At 40.9% G+C, this 16,941-nt stretch overlaps 1 protein-coding gene across 1 annotated transcript in view; it reads left to right on the plus strand.

The window, feature by feature from the left end:
- Positions 1–16,941, plus strand: part of mctp2a (multiple C2 domains, transmembrane 2a) — a gene marked incomplete at both ends in the record, with an annotated part of 45,478 nt that overhangs the window by 15,026 nt on the left and 13,511 nt on the right. Inside the window, 6 exons of the mRNA XM_083894288.1 lie at positions 3,067–3,160; positions 3,247–3,349; positions 3,501–3,603; positions 4,293–4,394; positions 4,512–4,586; positions 4,875–4,994. Coding sequence (XP_083750414.1) covers positions 3,067–3,160; positions 3,247–3,349; positions 3,501–3,603; positions 4,293–4,394; positions 4,512–4,586; positions 4,875–4,994 — 597 coding nt within the window. The remainder of the gene's footprint in view (positions 1–3,066; positions 3,161–3,246; positions 3,350–3,500; positions 3,604–4,292; positions 4,395–4,511; positions 4,587–4,874; positions 4,995–16,941) is intronic.

Consider the following 16,941-nt stretch of genomic DNA (forward strand, 5'->3'; position numbering starts at 1 on the left):
ATTGGAGCTCTCTGCAGGGAGCAGCAGACACCTCCATGTGCGCCATCATGCATATGGCTCTTGCTCGCCTACAGCTTGACGTTCTGCAGAAAGATTCGGCTCAGGCTAGCGCCTTCTTCATGCGCAGCCCTTCCCCGACCACGTTCATCGTTCCTCCTTAAGGGTAATACTTGAAGGAGCTTCATGCTTGTTGTTGGGACACGATGGCCCTTTCCCACTCAACCTCAGATGGCCGAACCTCAGCCCCCATTGAAGGATGCTAGACAGGTTGGGCTGGGATTTATGCCATCGGTTGAGCCTTCCATTGCTTCCCTCATTTTGGCTCCCGATGAGGCTTTGAGGCCGGATACCAGATGTCCCTGGCCGCAGTGCAGGGTCACGGACGACCTTCTCTCTAAGGCCTACGATGCTGCAGCACAAATGTCAGGTCGTATTGGTAACTCCTTTTCCCACCTACTGCTGAGCCTTTCAACCTCTCTGCAGCAGGCTCAGGTTGAGCCTTCACTGCAGAGTCTAAGTGATGCCTCATTACAGGCATTCGCTTCATGTTGAGGGAGTTAGGACGCACGATGTCCACCCTTGTCCAGACTCGCCGCCAGGTTTGGCTTGCTCAGGCGCCCCTGTGGGAGGCATGTAGGAAGGTTCTCCGTGCCGTGCCGGTGGAACCAGTGGAGCTTTTTGGTCCAGCTGCGCTGGAAGCACTGGAGAGGGCTGCCCAGGCTACGCAGACCAGGCAGCGGCAATTTGGTCTTCGCAGAAGAGTCTCCGCTCCTAGGGGCCCCTCTGCTGTTCCCCGGCAGCGCTCTCAGCCACCTGGTTACTGGTCAGACACGCTTCTTGTGGTTGCCAGGGGAGAGTGGTTCACTACTGTCGACCTGAGGGACGCTTATTTCCACGTTGCACCACTGGCACTTCCTGAGGTTTGCCTTCCGTGGACAGCATTTTCAGTTCAGGGTGAGAGTGAGGTGGGTGTTGGATTCTTTGTGCCTTTGTTGGTACCAGAGTCATCCAGTGCTTTATGCACCGCCTCTGGCGGTCAGTAAGGATTAAATAGAATAAACTACGGTTCTATGAATCCTGGATGACCGTCACACATCCAGTCACTCAGAATCCTTGTGTTTTCATGAGAAGATTCTGGGAACAGATCCTCTAACGACACCAGAAGATATAGCCTTCCCGGTGTCACGTGCGGGGTCACAGGTGACTATGTTGGTTTTAGGTACTCGAAATGTGCATGCGCGATGTAGAGATATTCGGCATCCAGTGATTTCCACCAATGGGTGAACAGTTGCCTGCTGCTGATGTCATGCACCGCAGTGGCTTGTGGGGAATGAGTCCATCACAGACTGGACCCCCTGGTGGGTCAGAATTTTCCTTTGTCCTCAACATGAGGTTTTTCAGGCTTTATGGCTTTCCAGTAGGCCTCAACAGTCTATAATGGCTAGGCCCAACAACAACTTCCTGTCTACAGTTTTTGACGGATAAATCCAAAAATCTTTTGTGACCTAAGTATGTTCCTATTAACCTACTCACTGATGATGTCAGAAAAATTGGGAACATTTCAAGAAATCCTTATCACTTATCATGGGCAAAACCATATCTCTGTCAAAACGTGTCAGATTTGACCGATTTAATCCAGATTACATATTTGATGGCAATTTAAATTTAACATGGTTCAGTCCTGTTAGACAAGTTCACGTGTATATTATTACAGATTAGGATGAATCATGCTTATTTAAAGGTGCATTATGTAATAAATCTAAAGCAACTGTTCGTAAAATCCTCCTAATATGTCACAGATGCTCAGGAATGATATCCATTAAACATACTGAACTCACCAACAAAAACAGTACAGCCAAAATATTTGCATTAAAATAATATTTTGCGGACCAAAAAGTTATGTTTATGTTTTGAAATTATGTTTTGGCATAAGGCACCACCTACTGCCGATAATCATTGCAGTCAGTAAAGTCTCAGCTGCTGAGCAAACACTGGTTGCCAGGTACGTCTGAGCTAAAATGGTGGAGAAAACGAAACCTAAAAGACCTCGGTATGAATCTCAAAAACGCCAAGATAAAGTTTGCAGCAAAGCGAGGGTCTATAGGACATGCTTTTGAACGGTGGAGGGAGTTGAAAGCTGATAGGAATTTCAAAACGGATGCAGAATTGGCTACTCGGCGGTTCAGATGACACAAACCGGCATGTGGTTGAAATGTGGAGCTGTGTCTGGACCCAGCCCACTGCAAGCAACCAGAACTGCTTGCAGTGGGTTCTGGTCTCCGGCAGTCGCTGCCTTCACCCCACTGCCACAACGGTTTTCCAAAACCAAGGGGACCATTTAGAAATCTGAGGGAACTGAGGGAGACTTAGCCAAATTCGCTATAAACTATATAACGTTATAAAAGGGGAGGCAAAAATGAAGAACAGTTCTGTCAAATATCATGCATAATGTTATTCCCTAGTCAACAGGTAACATTACCATACATTATAATACATCTAGATCTTTACTGAGAGAACAGAATTGTGTGTCTTAGAGCCACTCATTTATATTTATATATATATTTAGATAAAACGCTCGCCATAGTCGATCCTCGCTGACGGAGGACACACCCCTCTGGCAACCTCGACTCTGGAGGGGAGGGGGGGAATGGGAGGCGTGTACGACTCAATGCAGTGTTTTGCTTTTGAGTGTAGTAACCGTTTATGGCCACATTGTTACAGATGGTGCCTTTAAGATGGTAAACGCTATAAGCAGGTCAAAACAGGTTCAGAAAGTCGTTTGGATCCAGTAGATGAAAATGTGGTGGGACACAAAATGGCACGTTTTTGTAGAATGACCCATATATATATGCATATATATACAGTGGTATGCAAAAGTTTGGGCACCCCTGTAAAGTGTTTAAGCCTTGGTGGAGGTCTGCGATCTGAGTGCACTTGTTTAATGAATATCTTACCAATTGTGGATCTTATTTCAATAGTAATATCCGTCAAAAGATTACAGAATGTTTTTTTTTTACCATGCTGTAAAGCTCTAGATAACATTTATATTCATGTACCTTTTTTCAGAGCTTGAAAAACTCACATAAATGTATGGGGGAGGTTGGCTTCCTCCAGATCAAGGTTATAAAGGCCAATGATCTACCTCCAACAGACCTCAATGGTAACTACATCAAAAACCTATATATTTTTTTTCGTTTCTGCTGTCTTTTCCTACAAGAGATAGCAACACTTGTTTATTGTTTACAGGGAAAAGTAACGCCTTTTGTGTCATTGAGCTTGGTAACTGCAAGCTTCAGACTCACACCGTCTACAAGACGGTCAATCCTGAGTGGAGCAAAGCCTTTACTTTGTAAGTAAGAGAAGAAAAAAAAATTGTATGTCATGTTGTATATCTTAAATTAATTAATGTGTATGTGACTATAGCCAAATTAAGGACATGTTGAATATCTTGTCATATATCTTAATTTAATTTAACTAAGATGTGTGTAACTCATTTGTAGCCCAATTAAGGACATTCATGATGTGGTTGAGTTGATTGTCCTTGATGAAAATGGAGACAAAAACCCAAACTTCTTGGGGAAAGTGGCTATTCCTTTACTGAGTGTAAGTTACTTTTACTTATATACACTATATATATATATATAGGTGTGTGTATGTGTATATACAGTACTGTGCAAACGTTTCAGGCACCACCAGCTCTGTTGTTTTTTCTGTCTGTCAAATTCTGTGATCATTGGAATTTGGAATGAAGTGATGCGACTTAAAGCTGGTCTTACATATTAGCGAGCTGTCAATGAGTTTAACTCATGCAACATGTATATGTAATGTCTTGAATAAACCTGGCGTAATAGACGTTTTTTACAGCAGATATTTCTTTAAATTAAATAGTAGGACAAACACAGGATTTACCAGTATTATTAATATTAGTTTTAATTAGGGTTCCACTCCAGTATTAACAGAGCTGTGTTATTTCTCAAGCGATCACGCTAGATCACGATAAATACTTGACACCTGTAAAGGATGTTTTTTTTTTTTTAAACAACAAAAAATGCATACATATTTTCTGGATTTGTTCCAGGAAAGTGAAATAGAAATAACTATATTCTATTGTTATCGCTAGAACAACAAATCTAATGGTGGCCTAAGACTTCTGCACATTACAGTGTGTGTGTGTGTGTGTGTGTGTGTGTGTGTGTGTGTGTGTGTGTGTGTGTGTGTGTGTGTGTGTATGTGAGAGTGTGCGTGTGCGTGTGTGTGTTTGTACGTTTTACATACTTTTTTCATTCTAATAGGTTCAGAATGGGCAGCAGATAAGTATGTTGTTGAAGAAGGAAGACTTGGGAAGTGCATCCAAAGGAACAATCATGCTGATGCTGGAGGTTGTCTATAATAAAGTAAGGCACACACTGTGTTGGGCTCAAGTTTGTTAGATTGATGACAACACTCATTATATTATGTGAAAGCTTAATTAAACTATAGTGTTTTTTCCTGCTCTTCTCTCTTTGTCCCAGGTCACAGCTGGTATCAGAACCTTCCAACCAAAGGAGACAAAATTAATGGAGGAAAACCCGAAGTTTTCCAAAAAGGTCAACTTTACTGATGTTTATAGCAGAATTTATCAGATGGAACAAACATCTTCCCAGAATGTTCCTCTCCTATCCCCACTAATAAACTAGCCACAGCAAAGCTGCACATGGCCCTAGTCTGGATTGGTCATTGTTAAGCTAATTTGTTTAATTGGCTCTAAATATCCAACTGCACATGTAGCAAATAGTCAATTGTAAATTTGATTCAACCTCATTGCAAAGTCATAAACATTATGTCCAGTTTCTAATGACACTAACCAGTGTTTGCTTTCAATTATTTCCCATCAGGTTCTTGCCCGGAATATATGCCGGGTTCGAAAAATCAGCACGGCAGTTCTGTACACGTTACAGTACATTAAAAGCTGTTTTCAATGGGAGAGCACACAACGGAGTCTAATAGCCTTTCTGGTAAGTCATTGCCTCACGTTAATGAACTCTCTTTAAGCCTGAGGGCAAACAAGTTTTGTCCCATTTCATTGCAGCCCAAGTTTAACTCTTTCATTTTATGTGAATTACATTTTGAGGAGTATCTTTGGTTTTGGCCATTTTCTCTCTCTGCCTGTCTTTTTCCCCGTGAAAAAAATAATGGCTGCCTTCTGTTTTGTATCCCATGTGTTTGATAGATATGCTTTATCCTTTGAATCAAACCCCACTTGGTTTTCCCTCAGTTCTGATGACATTAGAGTGAGTTTTGAAGGGAAGGGGTTTGGGCGTTTGTATGTCTGACTTCTGAGTAAAGCCTCATAACCCTGGGGACAGTGTAAGGAGGATCACGGTCTCAACTTCCTCGGGTGGAGGAATGACAGTCTGCCTCTGAGATTTGAACCTTGTTTAAATGTCTCTGTTTAGTTGTTTTTAATGAGGGTATGTGATCTAAGGTCCTAAGCTTAAATAATCTTAAATCACCCTGGCAAATCCCCCTCACTATAGCAAATGTAATGTCATGATTAAGAGTGAACACTTGCCATGAAAGCCCTGCCAGCGCTGTGTCAGGGTGAGGAAGCGGTCACAGACAGGGTGTGTGTGTGAAGAACTCGCCTTTCACTGTCTTTCTTCTGTCTGTGCTGTCTCGGGGATGACATGCAATTCATACCTGGTGTGTTCTATAACCCCTGCTCACTGATCCTGAGGTGCAAATCCCCCCCGGCAATGGCCAGGCTCAGCATATCACAGCCTTTAGAACAGCACGGCACACACATAGCCAGGCGGACACACAGACAGGAAGGCAGAGAACAATGCAAGGGATTGTATAAAGATAGAGTAGGAGGAAGGCTACTATCTGGGGCAGAAAGAGCGCAGTCTGAGAAGGCATATAGTGAGAGTCTTGGAGGCAGGAGAGGGAGAGGATAGACAGGATGACAGGGGGACAGGTCAGTGGGATGGGGCCATCTTCTTCCACCTATAATTAGATCCTCCGCAGGCAATGGGAGTATGTGGTGGCACACTCTAATCTTTCATTTTCACTTCTACTCCACCTGCTGTTTAGGAGTGCAGCACACAAATAGAGAACATTAACTGAAAGACATACATACTCACTGTTTTCATCATGTAACTGCAGTGTAGTGCCGCTTCTCAGTCTTATTTTTGTCACCTGCAGAGCTAATCTGCTCCCTGACAGTAAAATGGTAACTATTGTGACCTTGATGTATTATGTATTGTCCTATTTTTGATTTGGTGCTCCGGTTTTTTGTTTCCAAGCGAGGTGGATGATATTTTTTTTTAAAACAGACAGCAGCTGAATAATCAGAGCGCATCTTTGACTGCATCAAGGTGCGCTTGAAATAGTCTTAAGTGTGAAGACTAAACAAAGTCAATCTGCCACTCTTCATTCATCAGAAGTTCAACGAGTAAAAACTTCTGCTTTTGTTAATGATTTAATACACCAGCTAAGGCTGGGTGATATGGCTTATAAATAATATCTCACTATTTTTTAGGATCCATCCTACAGCATATAAAGCTGCACACAGCTTGTTTCTCTGAGCTCATAAAAAGTTTTATTTTGAAATGTTTATGCTTCTTGATGAAGAGTGACACTAAATACACTCTAAAATAAAATATCAACTGTTTATGATTACATGCTTAAAATGCATGTTATTACATTAAATTTTAGATAATACCTTCTTTATTTTGGCTTTTTAATGGTAAATGAAGGATATTTTGTGTGAAACAACTAAACTGCCTATAAATATGGTACAATTTTGCCTTAACACAAATATTGTTATTGTTTGTATGTATACAAATACGTGTTATAAGTGTTTTAAACATTTTGTCGATTCCATGTGTTAATAAACACAATAAAATTATATATATGTAACACTAATATATTTCACAAATGTATTCAATATAGTAAATATGATTATTTATCAACAGCCTTAAGACCAGGAAAAGTCATCACAGATAAGATATGACCATATCCAACATCTAAGACCTTATCTTTTCTCATGTCACGATATAATATCAATATATTACCCAGTTCTAGTCTGAGCGAAAGAGGTGCAAAGTAACTAAACATGCAAATCACATGTAAATATTGCATGTTATTGCAAGAGAAGGAGAAGAAACTCTGAACTGGCACAGCTCTCTGAAAGTCAGTGAGGGCAACAACAAGGTCTTGACTGACTGTCTTTACAAGACTTGTGCCGCGCCACTATTCACACTTGTGCCCCTGCCTGATCGGAGGCCAGCTCCTGTTACAGCCCCCCTCCACCAAGTCATCATTCGCAATTAAGTTAGTGTTTGGAGCTGTCTGAAGCAGCATGCCACTGTGTGCCTTAATGAAAGTAGCTCCCACTCCTATCTTTATATCTTTAGGCAGTGGTAATAAGGTAACTGATTCAGACATTGACAGATGGCCTCTGCTTGCCTCTCAGATGTGCATAATTATACCACTAGTGTCTGGTCCTTTCCACAGTGGCAGGCAGTGCGGGGTTTGCCGGGGTACACCGGTAGGAAATGCTGCAGTAGAGGGTCCTAGCTTTAATATACATTACAATACATTATTTATCAATGTAGGCAGACCAGTCCAAGCCTTTTACACCATATACATCCTGTAATGCATTACCGCTGCTGTGGTTTCTACTGGGACGACGGGGATGCTCGTGTAGTGTTTTACCAGGAATACTTAGCCATTATATCACTCAGTCCCACAGGCCAGTGTTCTGACCTCCACACAACATGCAGTCTGCATTTCAATGCCGTTAATGCAGATTCATTAAAGTGGTTGTTGGTGTGTAACATATACAATTTTTTTTCATGAGGGATCAATATTCTGGTTTGAAGCAAAAGTAATGTGGGAAAAAAAATAGATACATATTTTTTTTTCTTGTTCATTCAGTCTAAGATAATTTTTCAGAATATTTATACAACCTGGAGCATATAAATTGAGTGTATTCTAGATAGATTGGTTATTTAGCTCTTTGGTCGTAAGGACCTGAAGTTGATTTTTTTTTTTTGGATTACTTTGTTGATTATTTTCTTGATTAACTGATTCATTTGCTCCACAAAAATGTCAGAAAATGTTGATCAGTGAATTCCAAAACTCAGATGACACAAACCACAAACCAAAATATTTGGATGTAATTTATAGTTTTTTGTTACATGTAGTAAAGAAACCAGGATAAAAAAATGCTGAAAATTCAGAGAACGTATTACTATGAAAACACTTTTAAACTGATTAATCAATAAGTTGTTGCAGCCCTAATGCTGCTGTACTGAGTGTTAATGTGTGAATGTGTTGCAGTATTGTCACTCTTGCAAGTGCAATAGGTTTCTTGTTTTGATTGTGCAAACTCATCAGCAGAGTCCTAGTGTTTGAAGTTGTGTAACAAATAAACTAAATATAATTTTCATGAATTTAAACTAAGTTCTAACAAATCCTGATAAACATTTTCATCAGTGAATGGAAATACAAACACGAAATGTAGTTTTTTCCCCCTCCTCTGCTTGTTTATGCTACCGTAATGAGCTGAGGATCTGCACTTTTCAAGAGTTTGACAACAGCACGTTCCTTTATCTGAGGGAGGGAAAATGTGACAGCTAAAATCTTCATAAAATAACAGCCTTTAGATGTGCTTTTCACTAAGACTGAATGTGCCATACATCAGCAGTGACTGCAGAGGGGTCACAGAGAGTTCTTTGCTGCACATTGGAAAGTGACCTGTAGATGGAGCTACAGCACTGCTATAAATACAAAATGGAGGTGCTGGGGAGATCAGTTACTGCTCAACAGGAGCCATTCCTGGGAACAACTTGGAGTGAAATCCTCCATTCTATGCATCAGACCAAGAGAAAGAATCCCCCCCCCCCCAAAAAAAAAGAAAGTAAAATGAGCATGTATTATCCAGGCAAATTAATCTGTTTCAGAAGTTTAAAGGTTCAGAACAATTTTGATTTAGATGAAATGGATCAAAGTTTCAAAAAAGAAAGAAAGAGAGATAATTTACACTTGAAAGCTGATTTTGAGCTTTGCTGTCATTAGACCGCGTTAAGTATTTAAGAAGAATTAATATTTAAACATATGAGGTTCCTCATCTGTCGGGATTTAGACTAGAAAGAAAAGCTGTGTTTCTTTTTGACACTGCCAGGTAGGAACTGCTTTAGACATCATTTGACAGCCTGTGAAATGCTGATTGCCTCACATCACACACTGTAAAGATGGCATTTGATGAATGCTTGATGCCATGCAGCTGTAAACACACTTGGCAGCTGGAACGGGTGCTTTTTTGGGGAGGCTGATAGAATCGCCGACTCCCCAGATGAGGGCAGGACAGGCAGGGTCAGATGTGGCTCCAGAGGCCTCAGGAGACCACTTGTGTAGAGCCAGTGCAGTTGGGGCCATTAACCAGAGCAGCAGCTCAGCCGAGATCAAAGCCATAATCAGAGTTGTCATAATTGTTCTTGTTAACACTGTGCCTGAAAATGAGATGCTTTGTGAGTCTTGGATCTGTCAGTTTGTGGTTTACTGCATTGCAGTGTGGCCAAGCTTTTGTGAGAACAGCGTGAGGACCGTGCGTCTGTGAATTGTCTTCCTGTTCTGCTTTGCATCTGATTTCTCTCTGTTTGTAAAATGTTTGGAAGAAGTGGGTTTCTTCTGTCCCATGGAGTTACACTCTCCATCACCATGGTTGTGGGAGTTCTCATTGACTGACAGTGGGAGTGTCAAGGGGGAAACATGATGGAAGCAGTGATGGTGATCCCTGTATTCATGCCTTTTCTGTCTGATATCTTATATATATTAATTATTAAATGATAGTCTGTAATTACTTGTTCAGTGGTACTTCCTGGTTTAACACAGCATCACTACAGTATTTTGCTGCACTGAACAGATGTGTCAGTTGACAGCTCTTGAGGCTGACTGAATGCAGTGTGTGTAAGCTTGAAACATGTCCCCATATTAGTGGGATTAATGGGCTTTCACTGCTAATATTCATTCCATTAGGGCTGGGGAAATTGCTCCCATTTTTATGTGATTTAAGACATGGATTTCAGTTTTGAGAACACATTTTATTACATTTAAACTAAACACATTTATTCACTTTTATATCACTGCTTTTATTTTACAGCACGTTTCTTATTAGATTAAATGAGTTGGCACCTAAGAAGACAAGATTTTAATTCATCATTTTCAAACCAAAATCACAATTGGAAACCAGTGCACAATTGGCAAATCACAAAGCCTGCATGTTCATGGAAATTGTAAAATACAAACATGTTGAAAACAATTGAATATCTAGATTCCTAACCTTATAGAAAGGAGTGTTCAGAATTAAGGGGATTTTTTTTCCATTCATTTATTATGAATTGAAAATGAACTTCATCCCTACATGTCACTAAATCCTACACACTGGTTTTATAATGTTTGGTAACTATCATGTACCTTGAATCTATTACAGAGTGTATATTAACCTGAAGCTAATGTAATTAAAAACATGATCATAAATCAAATTGCAATACCTGTCGGAAAAATTGTCACTTGATATAATAGTTTTTATTATCGTTTTATCTGTGTATCTGTCATTACCATTGTTTTGTAATGTGTATGTCTGCAGCCTCGATGCTCTGTGTTTAATCCCACTGTGTGTGCTGAATCATAATGAGTACATCTGACATCCTCACCACCTTCGTAGTCATAGAGGACAGCAGTCCCCCGGCAACTGAGGTGACGACCCACCCGCCCCGGTGTGTGGCAGTTGCGAGGCCAGTCGCGGCCCTGCCACGTTATAACGTGGGTTTGAGCCAAGCTGACAGGAGGAGGTAGAGTCCACACACCACTCCCTCTCCACCTCCTCAGGGGGGAAATGGCTCGCATGGCAGATCTGTCACCCAGGAGGTCGCTCAGTGTTAACGCTCCCGACACGGATTAAACACTCGTGGCCAGTGCTGGAGTGCAGGGTCAGTGTATCCGGCACTGACAGGCACCATGGGGCACCCACTGACTGCCCTGCTGCAGCCTTGCACTGGTGCCGCTCTGGCCCTGGCATGTGTCAGACAGACGGGGAGACAACGGCCAGTACTGGCCCCTGTGAGCAAATGCTAATGCTTTGCCTCGCACGGCTGCTCTTCCTCAGTGCTTCGATAAAGAGCTCCTACTGCACCGAGCAGACATCCTTCATAAGCTGTGGCATTTCCTTATCTCTTTGCTTTGGCTAACCTTTTCTTTACAACAATGGAAAAATTAGTCTCCTCTGAAATACTAAAAATAACACAAGACAACACATTTTTTATTATAATGATAGTTTATTTTTTGTCTATAATTCACCTATTTCATTTGTTTGTTTTTGTATTAATGCAATTTAACTCTGTTGTTATTTTATGCTTATTTTATTTGTCACAAAGCAGAACAGTAGTAATATTTACCCTGCATATTATGGACAGGATTTCACTTAAACAATGGTAGTTCACAATACAGAATACAAATTATCATATTTAGACAGGCGGATAGTGCGTAATATAACTACAGTAAAAAGCTGTCGATTTACAGTAATTTTCTTTGAAATTGTACGAACATATGTATAAGTATATATAAGTATGTACATTTTGTTGACATTGTAAAAGTACAATATCCAGGACACAGTAATTTGATTGCAAATATACACACAATAATCTGTTGTGAAAGTAATGCAATTTTCAATTAATATAGAGTCAAATATTTTAGTGTGCAAACAAAGTAGAAAACTTGAAAATCTTATTGTAAATTGAATGACAGCCTGTACTGTTCTCCACTGTAGCAACTGATGTAGACTCACCGAAGAGCGACATGAAATTCCCAATTCCAATTGTATTGCTCTCTCTCTCTCTCTCTCTCTCTCTCTCTCTCTTTCCTCAGTTGATAAGACTTGAGCTGAGCATATGTGAAATATTTATTCAACACTGGCTCACAGCGCTACGGCTGCCCACACACTCGCACACACACTCTTACCTGCCCTGAAGAGAAATCTTATCTCTTCTTCCTCTTGCCTTTGACGGCCCCCCCCCGAAAGCCTGTCCCCACACTGGCCCGAGCTCAACACAAATTGCATGTCTCATTGCTCTGCTTTACAGCTACTCTAAAAGTCCAACACTTCTGTCCTCTACCTACATAAGCTTTCAATCCATTTCAGCCTAAAAAAACATGACCTACCTCTTGTTATTTTAACTGAGAAAATAATGCAGATTAATTGTACTGCCCTTGGTATCACCCAGAAAAGGAATGTCTCCTTCAGGCACCCTCCACAAAAGCCTTTGTTTTGTAAAACAACATTACATTTATTTTATTAATATTTTTTATATCTCATACTTGCACAGTGACCTTTTTATATCTCACAGAGACAGCCACACACATGCATACATACATACATACATAGGCTCCTCTGTATCCAGCAACACGTTTCATAGATCTTGTTTGTGTGTGTATGTATGCGAGTGTGTATGCATTTGTGTGTGCGTATGTGCTGAGGTGGGGGTCTGGGCTGGGGTGGGATGGGCTGTTTTTAAATATGTAAAGCACTTTGTGCTACATCTTATATGAAAAGTGCTTTATAAGTAAAGTTTTTTTATTTTTTATTATTATTATAATACATACTCAAAACCCTGCAGCCCGAAGTCAGCCTCAGTATGTTCACTTAATCTGGTATCCATCGAAAGCCCACTATGAGTGACTCTCATAATTTTGGCTGTTGCTCTTCTTGCTTAGTTTAGCTTTTCAAGTGGAGTGCAGCTGAAAAGAAGTCGTGAAGATACAGCCAACATTTTATCTGCCATGCTTTTCCATACACCATGGACTTAAAAGTAAGGCGAGATAAATGTTTAGGTTTGTTTTACTTGTTTATGTGTGCATTTATTTGGCTCATCAACAGAATTATACATATAGTGACATTTTGATTTATATTGTGTCATCAGCTGTGGTGTTTACGGAGGACATTTGGCAGGCTGGTGCTGTGTCTGCCAGTCTCTAGTTTGTGTCGGGCCACCCCATGTTCCGTTAATCAATGTACAGGATGGTAGAAACTCTTATAGAGGGCGTCTTTGTCCCTTTTGTTCCTGCACGATCCCTTCTTCCTCTCCTGGGAAAGTGTGGGTGGTGGGAGCTGCCATGCTTGCTCAGCTTTAAGTTATTTTATTCACACTTTTAATCGCTGAGTGCTTTATTATTAGCTGCCGTATTCTGCCGGCCAGGGGATCTGCATGAGAAGGCGCGGAATGCATTTAGTGGAATCATATTAATGACACTATAAAACAAATCTGTCAGGCTGTTCTTAACCCTGCTGGCACAATTGCTCTGGCCAGGGTTGCCTCCTTCTCCAAGTGCTTACAGGTGGCTAAAGAGAGTGCATCTCCATCTTCTACTCCACTGTATTTGCATATAGTTTTATTAATCCCCCCCAGCATAATCATATAGACATTTTTCAGCTAAAGGGTGTTCCTCCATTAGAGATGCACACACTAACACTTATTCAATTACAAGTCATTTATTATCCGATTCTGCAGCCCGTAAGCCTAAATGTTCAGGTATATCATTAATTATTACCTCCCTTGCTTTTGTTTGTTTCTTGAAGTCCTTTCTGGAGAAATAAAGGCAACATATTAGCATTGTCTTGTTGAAGTTCAAGGCTTTACCTGTCATTCATCATTTGGTGGTTGAAAAAAAATGTACAGCCAATAGGCCATTTAGACTGAAATGGGGCCCATATTTGAAGGCAAGTAAAATGTGGATTATTTTAATTTATACATGCATTTAAAAGGTTGTTCACTGCCCAACATGTCCTTTAATCACATTGAGTGTTTTTCTAATAAAACATAAACCACTTATTTGGGAATTAGTCCCGTCTCCATTTCACAGAAACTCTGGAGAATGTGGGGAGACAAGCTAGGTATAGCCTTGTCTCTGCTCATTACTGTGGCATATCTGACGGCAGAGGCTCAGCCTGTGCACCTCGGTGAAGGAATCTGAGAGGTTTTTTTTTTTCCCCAGATGTTTTTTTTTCTCCATCATTTTTATTAGTGTTAAGAAAGCATGTAGATCCTGAACATGTGGGCTGACATACCAATTGAGAAGAATTTGAGAAGATCCTTTAGACAGTTTTGGTTTATACCCTCATTTAAGCACTCGACACAAGGCATTGCATTTCTGTAGGCTTTTATCTTGTCCACTGAGCCACAATGCAGTGAGCAGAAATTTGCATTAGTGGGCGATTATGAATACCTGTGACAGATTCTCTCTGCCCGGCTCCCTGGGAGGAAATGAATTGGCTCCCTCTATTGACTTGCACAGGATGACAGAGACCAAGCAATTAGACTTTAGTGGTTAATGTAGCAGCGTTTGCAGGGAGGGCAAGGAGGTTCAACATTCCTGCTGGGCTCATGTCAGTTTCCAGGCACATTTTTCCCCCTCCTTTTCTCTTCCCCTTTTTTTTTATGAGAATACTGGGAATATGACAAGCTACCTGTCCTCCAGCCCAGCTGAATTCCTCTGGGGTGAGTGGAGCATCGCTTTAGAATTGCCACATGGGAACTGAGGTGACAACACATGATGTAGGTTATTCATAACAGAGAGGCGATGTATTGCGGCTACCTTTAACACATCATGCATATTCATTGTTTACCTTTTTTTAGATGATTCCCCGCCCCGCTAAACCCAGACACACACACATACATACCAGATCTATCTGTATCTGTAATTCACACAAGGTCTCTAATGGTAATAATAACAAAATATTGTTCATTTTCATACATTTTGATCATCTGCGGTACGCTTCAGCTCACCCACCATCTCACAAGTTTTGTTGAGGGATAATGAGCATCACAGTAGTGAAGCCTGGGGCACTGGAGCTACAGTGTTGTCTGCGTGACTCATGGTTCACGGTTCTCTAGTGGCCATTTGAACCTAGACCTGGTGTGGCAGTAGGTAGACTGGCCCCCAGAGCAACATGGATGGACTCTGTAATGGTTACTACTATGACAGGAGCAGTCTGCTGTTTACAGGCCTGCTATTGAGGCCCGAAGGCCCCAGTGTTTCACATCCTGTCTCAGGCTTAACTCGAACATATTGTTCATACTCTAAGCAGCCTCCAGCTCTTTTCGCCTCGACTGTGCCATGCTGCCATTGTGTGGGGTCAGCATAGCAGTTTATATTTCAAACAAAGAAAAGGGAAGACTTGCTGAACCGCAGTACCATAAACATAACTGTTGCAAGCTTTGTGTTAATTATGAAAGATTTATGCAAGTAAATTGTGACATACTGTTGGTGCACTGACACATATCCATGTTACAAATAGATTTTTTTCAGATTTAACTTCCTGTCAGGGGCATTTCTTTATTTCATCCCTGTCAACCTGCTAGTGTGATCCTCCTCACACATTCCTGATCATTTCTGTCAGAGACAGACTCATTAGGCTGTCACTAAAAGGGTTTAAATGCAGCCGTCCAATTAGTTCTCTGCTGTGAGAAGCAAGCGGGTGTCGTGCAACGTGCTTAGCACCACTCCTTTGCAGAATTATGAGGGATTATGCATTCAGTGTGATTCATCTTATTTCTACCAGGGGTCTTGGCTTTTCTCAGTATCATTGCCATGGAGGGGGGTTAGTGTAGCAAAATGCTGCTCCAGTTGCCATATGTGCCTCATCAAAGAGCCACACGGCCTCCAAATCTGAGCGGATTTGATGTGCCAGTTAACAGAGAGCACACCATTTTTATCTACTTTAACTGTAGAAAACCCATGCACATGGGGAGAACATGGGACATCGGCACAATTCTCTTCTTTTTGGCTCGATACACCACTACAATGGATTTGAAATGAAACAAACAAATGTGCTTAAACTGCACACTTTCACATTTAGTTTGAGGGTATTTACATCCAAATAAAGTGAACATTGTAGGAATTACAATACTTTCTATATGTGCCTCCCATTTTTTAGGGGACCAAACATAATGGGACAATTGACTGAAAAGCTATTTCATGGACAGGTGTGGGTTATTCCCTCATTATGTCATCTTCAATTTAGCAGGTAAAAGTTCTGGAGTTGATTCCAGGAGTAACATTTGCATTTGGAATATGTTGCTGTTAACTCTCAAAGTGAGATCCAAGGAGCTGTCACTGTCAGTGAAGCAAGCCATCATTAGGCTGAAAACTCAAAACAAACCCATCAGAGATAGCAAAAATCAACTGTTTGGAACATTCTTAAAAAGAAAGAATGCACCGGTGAGCTCAGCAACACCAAAATACCTGGAAGACCACGGAACACCACCCTGGTGGACGACAGAACAATTCTTTCCCTGGTGAAGAAAAACAGTTGGCCAGATCAAAAACACTCTCCAGGAGGTAGGTGTATGTGTTTCAAAGTCAACAATCAAAAGAAGACTTCATCAGAGTGAATACAGAGGGTTCACCAAAAGATGTAAACCATTGCAGGGTTCCTACGCAGCATGGAAAAGTACGGAATTTAATTAATTAGTAATTTCCAGGTCTGGAAAAAATGTTTGTGTTGTTTCCAGACTATTATCTCACTTTCTAAAATTAAATATATTAATATATACAAATCAAAAGAAGTTACTAAAGCAACATAGCCTACCTGTAGATGATATGAAACTAATCAAGCTGTAGAATGGTGTCGCGTAACCATGGTTAATGTTACTGACTGCGATTCTCATTGATTATTTTCCATACGTGTTTGCGAGCCAGCCACCGATTGTCATCAGCGACAGTGTCATGGATTGATGCAAGTTTTCCAAGGATTGGCTTCATGAAAAATTAGTAAAGGATTTAAAAAAAATGTATTTACATAATAAGCATCTAACAATTGGTATTCAGAAAATGTTTCGGAATTCTGTCATTGTTGAGCCTCAAAAACAGGAAGACAAGAGTACAATTTGCCAAACAACA

The sequence above is a fragment of the Microchirus variegatus genome (genome assembly GCF_963457635.1).
Source record: "Microchirus variegatus genome assembly, chromosome: 8".
NCBI classification, from domain to species: Eukaryota; Metazoa; Chordata; class Actinopteri; order Pleuronectiformes; family Soleidae; genus Microchirus; species Microchirus variegatus.